Source organism: Salmo salar, chromosome ssa23 (genome assembly GCF_905237065.1).
Source record: "Salmo salar chromosome ssa23, Ssal_v3.1, whole genome shotgun sequence".
NCBI classification, from domain to species: Eukaryota; Metazoa; Chordata; class Actinopteri; order Salmoniformes; family Salmonidae; genus Salmo; species Salmo salar.
In genome coordinates this window covers 40333918-40348656 of record NC_059464.1, presented here as the reverse complement: position 1 = coordinate 40348656, position 14739 = coordinate 40333918, and the positions used below count along the sequence as shown (strand labels likewise).

The window sequence follows — 14739 nt, the reverse complement described above, 5'->3', positions numbered from 1 at the left end:
GCACTGCGTTCATCCACCTCTGGCCTGCTCGCCTCCCTACCTCTGCGGAAGCACAGTTCCCGCTCAGCCCAGTCAAAACTGTTCGCTGCTCTGGCACCCCAATGGTGGAACAAGCTCCCTCACGACGCCAGGACAGCGGAGTCAATCACCACCTTCCGGAGACACCTGAAACCCCACCTCTTTAAGGAATACCTAGGATAGGATTAAGTAGTCCTTCTAACCCTCCCCCCTACATTCCCCCCCCAAAAAGATATAGATGTACTATTGTAAAGTGGTTGTTCCACTGGATATCATATGGTGAATGCACCAATTTGTAAGTCGCTCTGGATAAGAGCGTCTGCTAAATGATGTAAATGTAATGTAAATGTTATTGTTGTCTGTGCATATGCTCTATGAACAGACACCTCACTTGGCACACACACACAGAGAAAACATAGGTGCCTGACTGCCTCGATTCAGTCTTATGTAGCAAAATTTGAAATTGTGTTTTTTACATTGAATAAAAGTAGAGACTCAGCGCTAGAAAATTGTAGATGTTACACTGCAGTTGAAGAGCAGTGGGAAAGTAATTCTACGTTGAGAAAATGGCCCTTGAATGTTTTGGTACACCTACTGGAGAGCTCTTCTTTGTTTACATTCAGCATCGTTCACACCCTCTAATCCTTAGCCCCACCCATCTCTTTAAGGATTCACATGTGAGGCCACTTGATAAACAGAGTGATTAGTTTAGTGTAACGGCTGTCTGGAAGAGGGAACCAAGGTGCAGCAGAGGATGTGTTCATCATTAGAATTTTAATTAAAAAAACAAGAGAACACTACAAAATGAACAAAAACGACAGCAAACAGTCCTGTTAGGAAAATACTCAAAACAGAAACAATTACCCACAAAACCCAAAGGAAAAACATGCTCCTTATGTGTGACTCCCAATCAGCAGCAACGAGCTTCAGCTGTGCCTGATTGGGAGCCACACACATGGCCCAAAACAAAGAAATACCAAAACATAGAAAAAGGAACATAGAACGCCCACCCAATGTAACACCCTGGCCTAACCAAAATAAAGAACAAAAAACCCCTCTCTATGGCCAGGGCGTTACATTTAGTAAACAACCAAAGATTTCAAGACTAAAAGTGGTGAAAGTAGTAGCCTACAATAAAGAAAAACTCCAGGTAAATATACACTTTATCTAGTCCTTTGCCTATATCCTATTCTGACTTTGATGCAGGTTATGTGTTCTTCACATAACCGTCTCTGGTAAACACACACTATATCAAATCAAATGTTTATTTGTCACATGCACAGGATACAGAAGGTGCAAACAGTACAGTGAAATGGTTACTTCCATAGTAGCAATGTCAAAAACAGAAAGTGTCTAGATATAAATATATTATATTTATTAGATGATGCTTACCTGACACACTTGTCTAAATTGATGGATCATGTGAAGGAAATGCTATAACCCCCAGCCACATCTAGCTAAGTGGATGAGTCACTATTGTCTAGAGATGTACACATGTTCATTAAATACAATAGATGGTCGTAATCACCCTCAGACACATCTGGCTAATTTGATAGGTCATGTAATAATCTGGTGAAGTGTTTTGTTTACATATGTAGTCTTTTGTCTTTTGTTTAGACATGTAGCTAGCTAGCTAGCTAAACAATGAACAGGCATAATCCCAACTCATACTACTACCAAGCAATGCAAAAATTGCAATTGCTGTACTATGAATCTGCAGGTAGCTAAAGCTAACCAACCAGGTTCAATGTTAGTTAGCTAACATTAGGGTATGAGTAAGAATGCAAATGGATTTCTGATTCAAATAATATTACTACACAGATCATACACGTAACGTTAGCTAGCGAGCCAACAAGCTAACGTTTACTAGCGAACAGTACGCTTTAACTTGTAATGAAAATGACTTTCTGACAAATTTAGAAACTTAGAATGTCTGAAAATGTAGCTAGACTCTTACCCGTATACATGGATGAACGCTTCACGGCAGACTGGAACCATTTAATTTGTTTAACGTTTTGTTTGTAGTTACATCTTGTTTGGCCAGCGTTGTGTCAAGTCACTCCGATGGCTAACGTTATATACAGTGCATTTGGAAAGTATTCAGACCCCTTTGATTTTCCACATTTTGTTACGTTACAGCCTTATTCTAAAATTGATTAGATTGTTTTTTTCTCTCTCACACCATACCCCATAATGACAAGGCAAAAACTGTTTTTTAGACATTTTTGCACGTTAAAAAAACAAAACAAACAGATATCACATTTACATAAGTATTCAGATGTTTTATTCAGTACTTTGTTGAAGCACCTTTGGCAGCAATTACAGCCTCGAGTCTTCTTGGGTATGACACTCAAGCTTGGCACACTTGTATTTGGGGAGCGTCATACCCAAGAATACTCGATGCTGTAATCGCTGCCAAAGATGCTTCAACAAAGTACAGAGTTTTTTTCTTTGTCATTATGGGGTATTGTGTGTAGATTAATGAGGGAAAATAACGATTTAATACATTTTAGAATAAGGCTGTAACGTAACAAAATGTGGAAAAAGTCAAGATGTCTGAATACTTTCTGAAGGCACTGTATTTAATACATTTTAGAATAAGGCTTTAACGGAACAAATTATGGAGAAAGTCAAGGGGTCTGAACTTTCTGAATGCACTGTATTTCAAAAACAGCGCGGTAGAAAGAACACATACTGAGCAGCTCACGTTATAAACAGAAGCAAGCTACATGGCAGACCAATCCAAACTCATCTCCCTGCATGTCCAGCCCATCCATTATCTCAACCAGTAGCGGAAAGGTTCCTGTCTTTTTCTTTTGCTAAACCAACTAGGCAACAATTGTATTTTTATTTACGGATGGAACACAAGTTTGTTTTTAAGGCACATGAAAGTTTACATGTTCCAGAAGGCATTTCTGACAAGAAATGCAATTTGATAAAAAAAAATAATGTTTATGTTCAAATGCCTCTCCTGTGAAGTAGTGACGTGCCACATACGTCTAGTTTCCTGAAATGAGTCACATATGTAATCTCTTTGAGTGGACAGTAGGTGATGATTGAAACTTGTTTTGATTTCAACTTGTCAACCCACAAGATGAAGACAATCTTTGCTCAGTTTTCCAAATTAGGTCCAGGCTTCTGTTCGGAAAACAATCTGTGAAGACATCAGTAGAGCACAACAGCCTCTATCTCTTGGCTCTGTACACTAGAAAAGGACTGACCTTCCACTAGCAATAAAAGCAATCAGACTCACAAGAGAAGACAAGCAAAACAGAATTTTGCATTTTCTTTCTGATTGGCATTCAAGATATACAAAAACTACTTGTTGTCAACATAACTTTCATAGTGAATGCATTAATGTTACACTGGCACTATCTCCAGAAGAATAGGCTGTACTTATATCTCAGTGTGATAGATAGCCCATACATGTTTATGTTGTTAACATGTGTTTCTTTGCGTTGTGAATAGGAGAAAGATTGAGATTTCTCAGAAAACTGCTGAGGAAGAGGAACGCTACCAGAAGGAGATGGAGAAGTGAGTTCACCCTGTATTTTGTATTTTGTACAATAATGTTACGCACAATAACATATTTGACTCATAGAGGAACAGACGGATCAGTCAGGGACTAGGAGGAACAGACGGATCAGTCAGGGACTAGGAGAAACAGACGGATCAGTCAGGGACTAGGAGAAACAGACGGATCAGTCAGGGACTGGGAGAAACAGACGGATCAGTCAGGGACTAGGAGAAATTGACAGAAACAGACGGATCATTCAGGGACTGGTAGAAAAAGACGTATCAATCAGGGTCTGAGAGAAACAGACAGATCATTCAGGGACTGGTAGAAACAGACGGATCAATCAGGGTCTGAGAGAAACAGACAGATCATTCAGGGACTGGTAGAAAAAGACGTATCAATCAGGGTCTGAGAGAAACAGACAGATCATTCAGGGACTGGTAGAAACAGACGGATCAGTCAGGGTCTGAGAGAAACAGACGGATCATTCAGGGACTGGTAGAAAAAGACGTATCAATCAGGGTCTGAGAGAAACAGACAGATCATTCAGGGACTGGTAGAAACAGACGGATCAATCAGGGTCTGAGAGAAACAGACAGATCATTCAGGGACTGGTAGAAACAGACGGATCAATCAGGGTCTGAGCGAAACAGACGGATCAGTCAGGGACTGGGAGAAACAGACGTATCAGTCAGGGACTGAGAGAAACAGACGGATCAGTCAGGGACTGGGAGAAACAGATGGATCAGTCAGGGACTGGGAGAAACAGATGGATCAGTCAGGGACTGAGAGAAACAGACGGATCAGTCAGGGACTGGGAGAAACAGACGGATCAGTCAGGGACTGGGAGAAACAGATGGATCAGTCAGGGTCTGGGAGAAACAGACGGATCAGTCAGGGACTGGGAGAAACAGATGGATCAGTCAGGGACTGGGAGAAACAGATGGATCAGTCAGGGACTGGGAGAAACAGATGGATCAGTCAGGGACTGGGAGAAACAGATGGATCAGTCAGGGACTGAGAGAAACAGACGGATCAGTCAGGGACTGGGAGAAACAGACGGATCAGTCAGGGACTGGGAGAAACAGATGGATCAGTCAGGGACTGGGAGAAACAGACGGATCAGTCAGGGACTGGGAGAAACAGATGGATCAGTCAGGGACTGGGAGAAAGACTGATCTGTCAGTGACTGGATAAACAGACTGACAGGTCAGTCAGGGACTGGGAGAATGACATAAAGGGAACCCAGGATCCATCTAAACTTCACAGACCATCTAGTTAAAATAAAAGCGTGTGTGCGTGTTTAGGATCGAGGCTACGGAGAGGAAGCACAACGGGGAGTGGGAGGAGGACTGGGCCCCTGGAGAACAAACCAAAACCAAGAGTCCCTCCCCGGCCCTGCACGCAATCAACAACCCACCCCCCAAGTCCAAGAGCTCTGGTAAGGAGAAGGGAACAGGCGGTACCTCTATAGATTAATGAATAGATTCCAACAGGGACCTGTAGAGCAGCAGGACCAGTAAGGGCCTAGACTTACAGTTGTGTTGAACCTCTCTGCATGCTGTCTGCATGCTGTCTGTCTTCTTCCTCTGTGTGCCGTGCTTTCTGACTTCCTTCACTTCCAGACTATGGAGCCAGCTCTTTTCAGGCTGATGACAACGATGAAGAGGAAGAGGAGGAGGAAGAGGAGGAAGAAGAAGGGAGAGAAGTGAGTGACTGAGTCTCACAGTGTACCGACACATCGCAGAGTCAGAGACACGTTACAATACCACTGACAACATGCTCGATTTCCTTTGACAACCAAAACCTATTGACATGTTTATATACTGTACATTAATAGTGCTAGCCTGGATGCTAGGCTGTTTCTGCTTTAGCTAGCTCGTCTTGTGTTTCCTAAACTGCCTAGAACCAGGAGGGTGTTATATTTCTCGATACAACCCCTTGAGCTCTCTTTCTTTCTTTCTGTTGTGTGAATTGGATTCAGTTGACCAACTATAGTAGATGTTTTTTTTCTAGATTTGCTCAAGTTATGTGCCTTGCTAGGATTTACGTCTGTCTGGGCATCAGAGTGACTCTGGTTGATGTTGTTTTTCATCTGTAGCTTTCGGATGGTTTTATCACTATGAAGGGAAGCTGCCCACACTCCGCAAGGTATTCTGTACGGTCGCAGTTTAGTGTGCTGTGAGTGTCCTCTCAAAGCTAACACATATGCAGTGCCTTCAGAAAGTATGCATACCCCTTGATTTACTCCACATTTAGTTGTGTTACGACCTGAATTCAAAACTGATTACATTTGTTTTTTCTCACCCATCTACACACACTACCCCATAATGACAAAGGGAAAAAGTTTGTTGAAATTTTTGAAAATGTATTAGAAACTAAATAAATAAGTATTCACTCCCCTGAGTCAATACTTTGTAGAAGCACCTTTGGCAGAGATTACAGCTGTGAGTCTTTCTGGGTAAGTCACTCCGGGCTCCCAAGTGGCGCAGCAGTCTAAGGCACTGCGTCTCAGTGAAAGAGACGTCACTATCGTACCTGGTTCGAGTCCAGGCTGTATCACAGCGATTGGGAGTCCCATAGGGCGGAGCACAATTGGCCCAGCATTGTCTGAGTTTGGCCAGAGTAGGCCGTCATTGTAAATAAGAATTTGTTCTTAACTGACTTGCCTAGTTAAATAAAGGATAACATTTATTTTTTTAAAGAAGAGCTTTAAACAACTGGATTGTACAATATTTGCACATTAGTCTTGCCATAGATTTTCAAGCCGATTTAAGTCAAAACTGTAACTTGGCCACTCAAACGGCTCTCGTGTGAAGTCGTGACTTGCGACATACGCCTAGTTTCCTGAATCGGGTCACATTTGTAAAAATGTCTAAAAACATAATTCCACTTTGACATCGTAAGGTATTGTGTGTAGGCCAATGACACAAAATCTATTTTAAATTCAGGCTTTAACACAACAAAATGTGGAAAAAGTCAAGGGGTTTGAATACTTTCTGAATGCACTGTAGTTAACTTGGAGCAAAATAACATGACTTATTTACTGGTCCTGTCACCACAATGCTCCAGTAGTTATTAACCTATATTGTAATGGCCGTCAGTGTCTGTTGGAAGTTGGAAAACGTTCTTGTACTGTATCGTTTTTTGCATAATTTGTAATTTGTCGTGGAATCATCGGTTCTGGTTTCTCCCTGCTTTCTATAATTAAAAACTTTACTGGCGCCTCAGAAAGTAGAGAAGAAGAAGAAGGTGTCCAACATTGACACCTTGCAGGAACAGAGGAAGAACAAGAAAGAGATGGAGTTTGAGCTGAAGCTGGCTGCAGAGAAGGAGGAAATGTATGAACGAGAGAAACAGCTGAAGATCAGTAGACTGGTGCAGGAGGTAGGAGTAATGATCTGACTGGTTTAGAAGGTAGGACTAATGATCAGTAGACTGGTGTAGGAAGTAGGAGTAATGATCTGACTGGTGTAGGAGGTAGGAGTAATGATCTGACTGGTACAAGAGGTAGGAGTATTGATCAGTAGACTGGTGCAGGAGGTAGGAGTAATGGTCAGTAGACTAGTGCAGGAGATGGGAGTAACGATCAGTAAACTGGTGCAGGAGGTAGGTGTAATGATCAGTGGAACAGTGCAGGAGGTAGGAGTAATGATCAGTGGACCGGTGCAGGAGGTAGGAGTAATGATCAGTAGACTGGTGTAGGAGACAGGAGTAATGATCTGACTGGTGTAGGAGTAATGATCTGACTGGTGTAGGAGTAATGATCTGACTGGTGCAGGAGGTAGGAGTAATGATCTGACTGGTGTATGAGGTAGGAGTAATGATCTGACTGGTGCAGGAGGTAGCAGTAATGATCTGACTGGTGTAGGAGATGGGAGTAATGATCTGACTGGTGCAGGAGGTAGGAGTAATGATCTGACTGGTGTATGAGGTAGGAGTAATGATCTGACTGGTGCAGGAGGTAGCAGTAATGATCTGACTGGTGTAGGAGATGGGAGTAATGATCTGACTGGTGTAGGAGGTAGGAGTAATGATCTGACTGGTGCAGGGGGTAGTACTGTTGATAAGACTGGTGTAGGAGGTAGGAGTAATGATCTGACTGATGTAGGAGGTAGGACTAATGATTGGACTGGTGTAGGAGTAATGATATGACCGGTGCAGGAGGTAGGATTAATGATCTGACTTGTGTAGGAGGTAGGAGTAATGATCTGACTGGTGTAGGATGTACGACTAATGATCTGACTAGTGCAGGAGGTAGGAGTAATGATCTGGCTGAGGTAGGAGTAATGATCTGACTGGTGTAGGAGTGTTGATCAGTAAACCTTTGCAGGAGGTAGGGGTAATGATCTGACTGGTGTAGGAGTATTGATCAGTAAACCTTTGCAGCAGGTAGGAGTAATGCCCATATAACACCATGCTGTATAAGTGAGAATATAAAATGAAAATCACAAACACTTTATTTTCAGTTGATGTTTTGTCAGCACATCGCCAATAGTATGTGCAATCTTTTTTAATTTATACCTGTATGACTGAGCCATAACCCAGCCTTGAGTTATGTGTTGTTCTATATGACTGAGCCATAACCCAGCCTTGAGTTATATGTTGTTCTATATGACTGAGCCATAACCCAGCCTTGAGTTATATGTTGTTCTATATGACTGAGCCATAACCCAGCCTTGAGTTATATGTTGTTCTATATGACTGAGCCATAACCCAGCCTTGAGTTATATGTTGTTCTATATGACTGAACCATAACCCAGCCTTGAGTTATATGTTGTTCTATATGAATGACCAGTGACCCAATCTTGAGTATTTCGTTGCCTTGCGTTGCGCTGTGCCGTGCCCCAGGTGTCAGAGACTGAGCGGGAGGATCTGGAGGAGTCGGAGAAGGTGAGGCACTGGGTGGAACGTCTCAATCAGACACGGCTGGAACAAATTTCCTGTGTAGAGAACGAGTCCCCAGAGGTACACCTAGAACCCCCTCTCCTGGAACTATGTAGAACTACCCTCCCTATAACTATGTAGAACCACCTCCCCTAGAACTATGTAGAACCACCTCTCCTAGAGCTATGTAGAACCACCTCTCCTAGAGCTATGTAGAACCACCTCTCCTAGAACTATGTAGAACCACCTCTCCTAGAACTATGTAGAACCACCTCTCCCAGAACTATGTAGAACCCCCTTTCCTCTGTGTATCAGTGAGGACCACCTGTGGTACTATCGCATATGATATTTTACATGTGTAGTAACTCTTCTTCATTTAATGTTTTTTCCCTTCCGTTGGTAATTGATAGATTTGTGGTAGGATAAAGTGAGTCATTTATCTTGTTATTCAAAGACAGTGATTGTTGTGCAGCCACAGTGCTCTGTGACTGTCTGTGTGGAGTACAGTGATAGCACTGTGGTTGTGAGTGTCTGAGTGGCAGGGCTTGTCCTTCAGGTGTCCCCTCCTTGCTCTCCTGCCTCTGGGCCCATGGTGAGGCGTTTCTACAGGGGTCTCCAGCTGGCCACCACTGACCTGGATGACTTCAACTTGGATGAGATGGACCAGAGTCTGAAAGGTCCCCTGAAGAGACTGGCCCCCACCCAGCCTTCTTCCTCCCAGCCCCCACCACCCCTACCTCTCCCTCCACTTTCCCCCAGACTCAACCCCAGCATCCCCAACTTCTCTCCCCCCTTCATCCGCAAGCCTCCTCCCTCGGCTTCTACAGCGGCCTCCAGAGGAAGTAAGCCCCGTCCTCCTCCTCCGCCTCCCTCCTCGTCCTCCCACTACCCCCCTCCCTCACAGTCCTACATGCCCCCCTCCTCCCCCCGGCCCACCCCTCAACCTCCCCCTCCTCCTCCCCCGCCTCCCCCACCCCTTCCACCCCCTCCGCCCCCACCCCCCCAGCACCCTGAGGAGAGGCTGGGGGGAGGGTCCCTAGGATGGTACCCCCACCATCACCCCTCCAGTCCTCCAGAGACAAGGAGCGAGTGGGAACGGGGTGGGTACCTGCCAAGGGGAGGTTACTACTCGTCCAACGCCAGTGACATGACCTACCCCTCGAACTCTAAGGTAGCCTCCCTGGGGTGTCTATGGTCTGGTCTGAAACAACCCCTAGCCCTTGCCTTGCCCCAAAACCTTTTAGCTGAGTTGATGGGAGTGGACAACAATTCACAATGACTGAATGGTGTGAAGAAGACATCTCTTTCCTCTCCATTGAAATGAAATGCTGTTTTGTATTCAGTTTGTCGAGGCTCTGTGTGATTTGAAATGTTGTTATAGTATTTGACAGCAGTGGGTGTAGAATCGCATGGCGTGTTGTGGTGTGATATGCAGTAACTAGTGGGTGTTTTATGTGTGAAGATATTATATTGTCAATGTAGGCGAAAGAGGCTGTAAGTCAAGACTTAATAGCTCCTTTTCAAGTGCACAATATCGCCTGTCTTGATGTGTTTCACTTCAAACACCCGTGTGTGTGTGTGTATAACATTCATATTTCCGCAGTGTTTTGCAAAAGTAATTCAGGGATGAATACACAGTACTCTTTCCCTGGCTCAGGTGATGATAAACACTTCCCACGTCAGTGGTGTATCCAATTCAAGCAATCCCCTGGTAAGTCTGATATTTGAGAGTGTTCATTAAGCCTGCCTTGAAGGAGGTACTTGTGTGATGTGGAAAAATGTTGAGACAAGCTGGAGATCTGTTGACATTTAAACCACACAACTTTCTTCACAGTTCTAGAACATGCCCAGGGCTCTGATCCTTACAGGGTTAAACATAGATATACACAGGGTTAAATCACAGGGTTAAATCACAGGGTTAAATCACTCATGTCACTGGTTTCATCATGAGCTGTTTGTTCTGGGATTCAGCAGCAGAATCCTGCTTCTCACTGTAGACCACCGTAACCCCATTGCTTGCTGTCATATTTGCTGCTGAATGGATGTTCCCAAAAGCAAATAGCTCCTAGCCTGCCCAACCAGAGGTGTCAGATTGCCCCTACCATGTCTAAACCAGTCATGCTACCCCAGAGCCAGTCCCAACGACCTACCGTACGCTCTGAGGGCCTGGTAAGAAAAACACTCCTAACCCCCCTCTTTCGCTCTCCCTAAAAACCCTCAATCCCTTTGTGGACGCTTGCTATGTTCTCCTGTCGCTGTCCCTAGCCGGGGTACTAGTTTGTTGTCACTGTCCCTAGCCGGGGTGCTAGTTTGTTGTCACTGTCCCTAGCCGGGGTGCTAGTTTGTTGTCACTGTTCCTAGTTGGTTGTCACTGTCCCTAGCCGGGGTGCTAGTTTGTTGTCACTGTCCCTAGCCGGAGTGCTAGTTTGTTGTCACTGTTCCTAGTTGGTTGTCACTGTCCCTAGCCGGGGTGCTAGTTTGTTGTCACTGTTCCTAGTTGGTTGTCACTGTCCCTAGCCGGGGTACTAGTTTGTTGTCACTGTCCCTAGCCGGGGTACTAGTTTGTTGTCACTGTCCCTAGCCGGAGTGCTAGTTTGTTGTCACTGTTCCTAGTTGGTTGTCACTGTCCCTAGCCGGGGTGCTAGTTGGTTGTCACTGTCCCTAGCCGGGGTACTAGTTGGTTGTCACTGTCCCTAGCCGGGGTGCTAGTTGGTTGTCACTGTCCCTAGCCGGGGTGCTAGTTGGTTGTCACTGTCCCTAGCCGGGGTGCTAGTTGGTTGTCACTGTCCCTAGCCGGGGTGCTTGTTGGTTGTCACTGTCCCTAGCCGGGGTGCTAGTTGGTTGTCACTGTCCCTAGTCGGGGTGCTTATTTGTTCAAGCTGTTTCTCTGGTTTCTCTGCTGTACAAGACAAGGATGGTTAGCATACAGATGCTAACTTCCTTATCAGGTTGACACAGGTGCTAGGCAGGCAGAGTCTATCATAGGTATTGGATGAAAACCTCTTAAAGGTCCAATGCAGTTATTTTTATCTCAATATCAAATAATTTCTGGGTAACAATTAAGTACCTCACTGTGATTGTTTTCTACTCAAATGGTCAAAAATAAACACATATCTTCTTAGCAAAGAGCAATTTCCCAAGCAAGAATTTTGTTAGGACTGTCTGGGAGTAGCTGTTATTGGCAAAGAGGTTTGGAACACCCTTTCTTATTGATCTATTAACTAATTTACCGCCTGATGATGTCACTAGGTACACCAGAACTCCATCCCACCAAATCTAGGACTGTGACGATACCAGTATTGCAGAAGATCAAACTGTGTGGTCCTTTAAAAACCTGCTGTATGTGCAATATTGTGTGCTAAAGTAAAAAAATAAATAAAAATGTGACTCTGGATGACACCATAGTGATGTTTGTTTCCAACATTAGGGCTGTTTTGGTAAAGAACTTAAATCCGCTTCGTGTTTTGTTTTTCCCTGCCACAATACTAACGAGTATTGTGATACTGGTATCGTCACGGCCCTAACCAAAACAGATCTTACACTACATTTACATTTGATTTATTTAGCAGACACTCTTATTAGTGCATTCATCTTAAAACAGCTAGGTGGGACAACCACATATCACAGACATAGAAAGTATGTTTTTCCTCAGTAACGTAGCTATCAGTAGAGTCAGAGCTAGAAGGGGGAGTGGGGGGGGGGGTTCAAGTGCAAGTCCTGGTTAAGTGTTTTTTAAATTGTATTATTATTTACATTTTGGGGGTGGGTGGGGGGTTGAGGTGAGGAGGAGGATTATTTAAGATGCTGTTTGAAGATGTAGCGTTTTTATCATTTTCACAATTTTACAATATTATTCCAGTCTCATAGTGTGGAAATATATATAAAACACAGGAAAATCACAATGTTTATTGCACTGGGACTTACATTTTATACATGTAAGCAGTAACTCTCCTGAATGTGGTATGACTATAGGACAAAGACAATGTATTCAAAATAGCTTCTGAAGTTGCATAATTGTATGTTCGTTAATAGGAAAATATGGCTGTTTTTTCTATTTCCTGAAAGGTTTCTGTTTTGGAGATAATAGGTTTTCATCCAAAAGCGAGGCTATGCTAATGTCCCTTCCTCTATCCCTGTCACCCTGTTTCATTGCATGACTATGGAGATAGCACTCTGCTCCCGCTGGTCATTTACCATATGTCAGCACCACAGGAGGTTGGTGGCACCTTAATTGGGGACGACGGGCTCGTGGTAATGGCTGGAATGGTATCAAATACATCAAACACATGGTTTCCATTGATGCCATTCCATTTCCTCTGTTCCAGCCATTGCTATGAGCCGTCCTCCCCTCAGCAGCTTCCACTGGTCACCACTATCCAGAAAAACCAAGGGAGGATTGAGTCTTCATATATTATTCATGTTGTCAAGGGTGAATCCACAGAGACTATTATAGTCTTTGCAGTTTATCAGCAGAACTTGTCAGTAAACGAGTACTTAACCCTAAGATGCAGAGAGATAGAGAGAAAAAGAAGAAGCTTAGTGTTGTTGTGTCAATCTCTTCTGAATGCCTTCTGGTTCCTGTGCTACAGCCGCCGGAGATGCTGAAACGGATGGTGACGTATAACACCTCCTTTAGGTCAAACAACAAGAGACAAGTAATCCATACCCATCACCACCTTCCCCCCAGACTCTCCTGTCTTTTCCTTTGACTCTCCTCTCCTCTGCGCTGAGTGTTTATTAGTAGTTTAGTGGCTGTTTCCCCTTCCTCTTTCCTAACTAAATCAATCCCTCTTTCTTCCCCGGAGTGATGCGTGTAGTGACTGACTCCTTTACTTCTCTGGTTTCCAATCTTTCCTCTTTGTTTGATGCACTAGTTCCTTGTAGTCGCACGTTCGATAACTCAACTAATGACTATGGAGAGCACATGTATTGGGCATTCTTTTGTCTCTGTGTAGATATGCGGATGGTGTGGATGCTGAATGGTGTACATTATGTGGGTGTACGTCTTCTTTTTGTGTCCAGGTTGACCTCATGTTATCTGACAGTGCATTGTCCTGCTGTCAAGGCCTTTTTAGTATTTGATACAAAATGAGATTGGGACCACAAAAAACTTCTGTACTCTAGGAAGAAAGAGCTCCATGTTTTTACACAACCCTACAGATCATGATTATTGTTAAAAAGAACTTTGATTTTACAGTCCTTGTTCGTAAATTCATTCCCTACACTTCCAGATCTGTCATAACAAACTCTGTGGAAATCTCAATTGGCACTCTGCTATTCCCTATATTCTGCACTATACTGTATCTGGTGGAAAGTGGTGCACTATAGGCAATTTGAGATGCAGCCTCGTACCTCAGAGGGCCTTTTGTTCTTGTGATGCTTTCAAAAATCTGTTGATGTGTCCATGAGCAAGGAACTTAACTCTGACCCCACTCTCTGTGGGTTCTTAGGTGTGGGATATGCAAGAAAACTATTTACCAATTCACACTTATACATGTGTGAAATAGGACAAATGTAAGCACCCACTTAATTATTATCTTGTTATGATTATATTCAAAAGACGTCAATGTCATTGCAATGAATAGGCTTGTACTCAGAACGTTATCTTACTCAATCAGATTCAATCAACTTTCATTCAGAAAGCAATGCTTTTATAGAGCCGCTTTTTATTCCTCCTTTGTCCATGAATGCAGAATGAGGAGCTGTGGCCCTCAGATTTTGATGGTCACAGATGACGGTGTGTGTGCTTTTGTGTGTGTATGTGCGTGTGTGTGTGTGTCAATGAGGCCTGTCCTAGAGGAGAAAGATGAGCCTTTAGATGTCACACTGTGAATGTCACATTAGCAGGCAGAGACACGTGAAAGGCAGATTGAACAAGCCTGTTTTGTTTTTTATTTTCAACTCCTTTTGAGATGTTTTGAAGTGAAAATTAGAAATGCGGTCGCTATCTCACTTTTTCAAACGAAAGTGATTGAACAGTGGAGAAAACTGAAAAACAGATTTTCAGTGACAATGGAAATTTGCTTCAAAAATCTATGTTTTATAGAGTGCCTTGCAAAAGCATTCACCCCTTTGCGTTTTTCCTATTTTGTTTCATTACAACCTGTAATTGAAATAGATTTTTATTTGGATTTCATGTAATGGACATACAGAAAATAGTCCAAATTGGTGAAGTGAAATTAAAAAAATAACTTATTTAAAAAATAAAAACGGAAAAAGACGTGCGTGCATATGTATTCACCCCATTTGCTATGAAGCCCCTATATAAGATATGGTACAACCAATGACCTTCAGAAGTCACATAATTAGTTAAATAA

At 43.4% G+C, this 14739-nt stretch overlaps 1 protein-coding gene across 2 annotated transcripts in view; it reads left to right on the top strand.

The window, feature by feature from the left end:
- The window catches only part of LOC106584586 (harmonin), a 48546-nt gene that overhangs the window by 15629 nt on the left and 18178 nt on the right, over positions 1–14739 (top strand). For both annotated transcript variants that reach the window (XM_014170040.2, XM_014170039.2), the window contains exons 12-14: positions 3487–3552; positions 4843–4976; positions 5161–5243. In XM_014170040.2, the coding sequence (XP_014025515.2) occupies positions 3487–3552; positions 4843–4976; positions 5161–5243 (283 nt within the window). The remainder of the gene's footprint in view (positions 1–3486; positions 3553–4842; positions 4977–5160; positions 5244–14739) is intronic.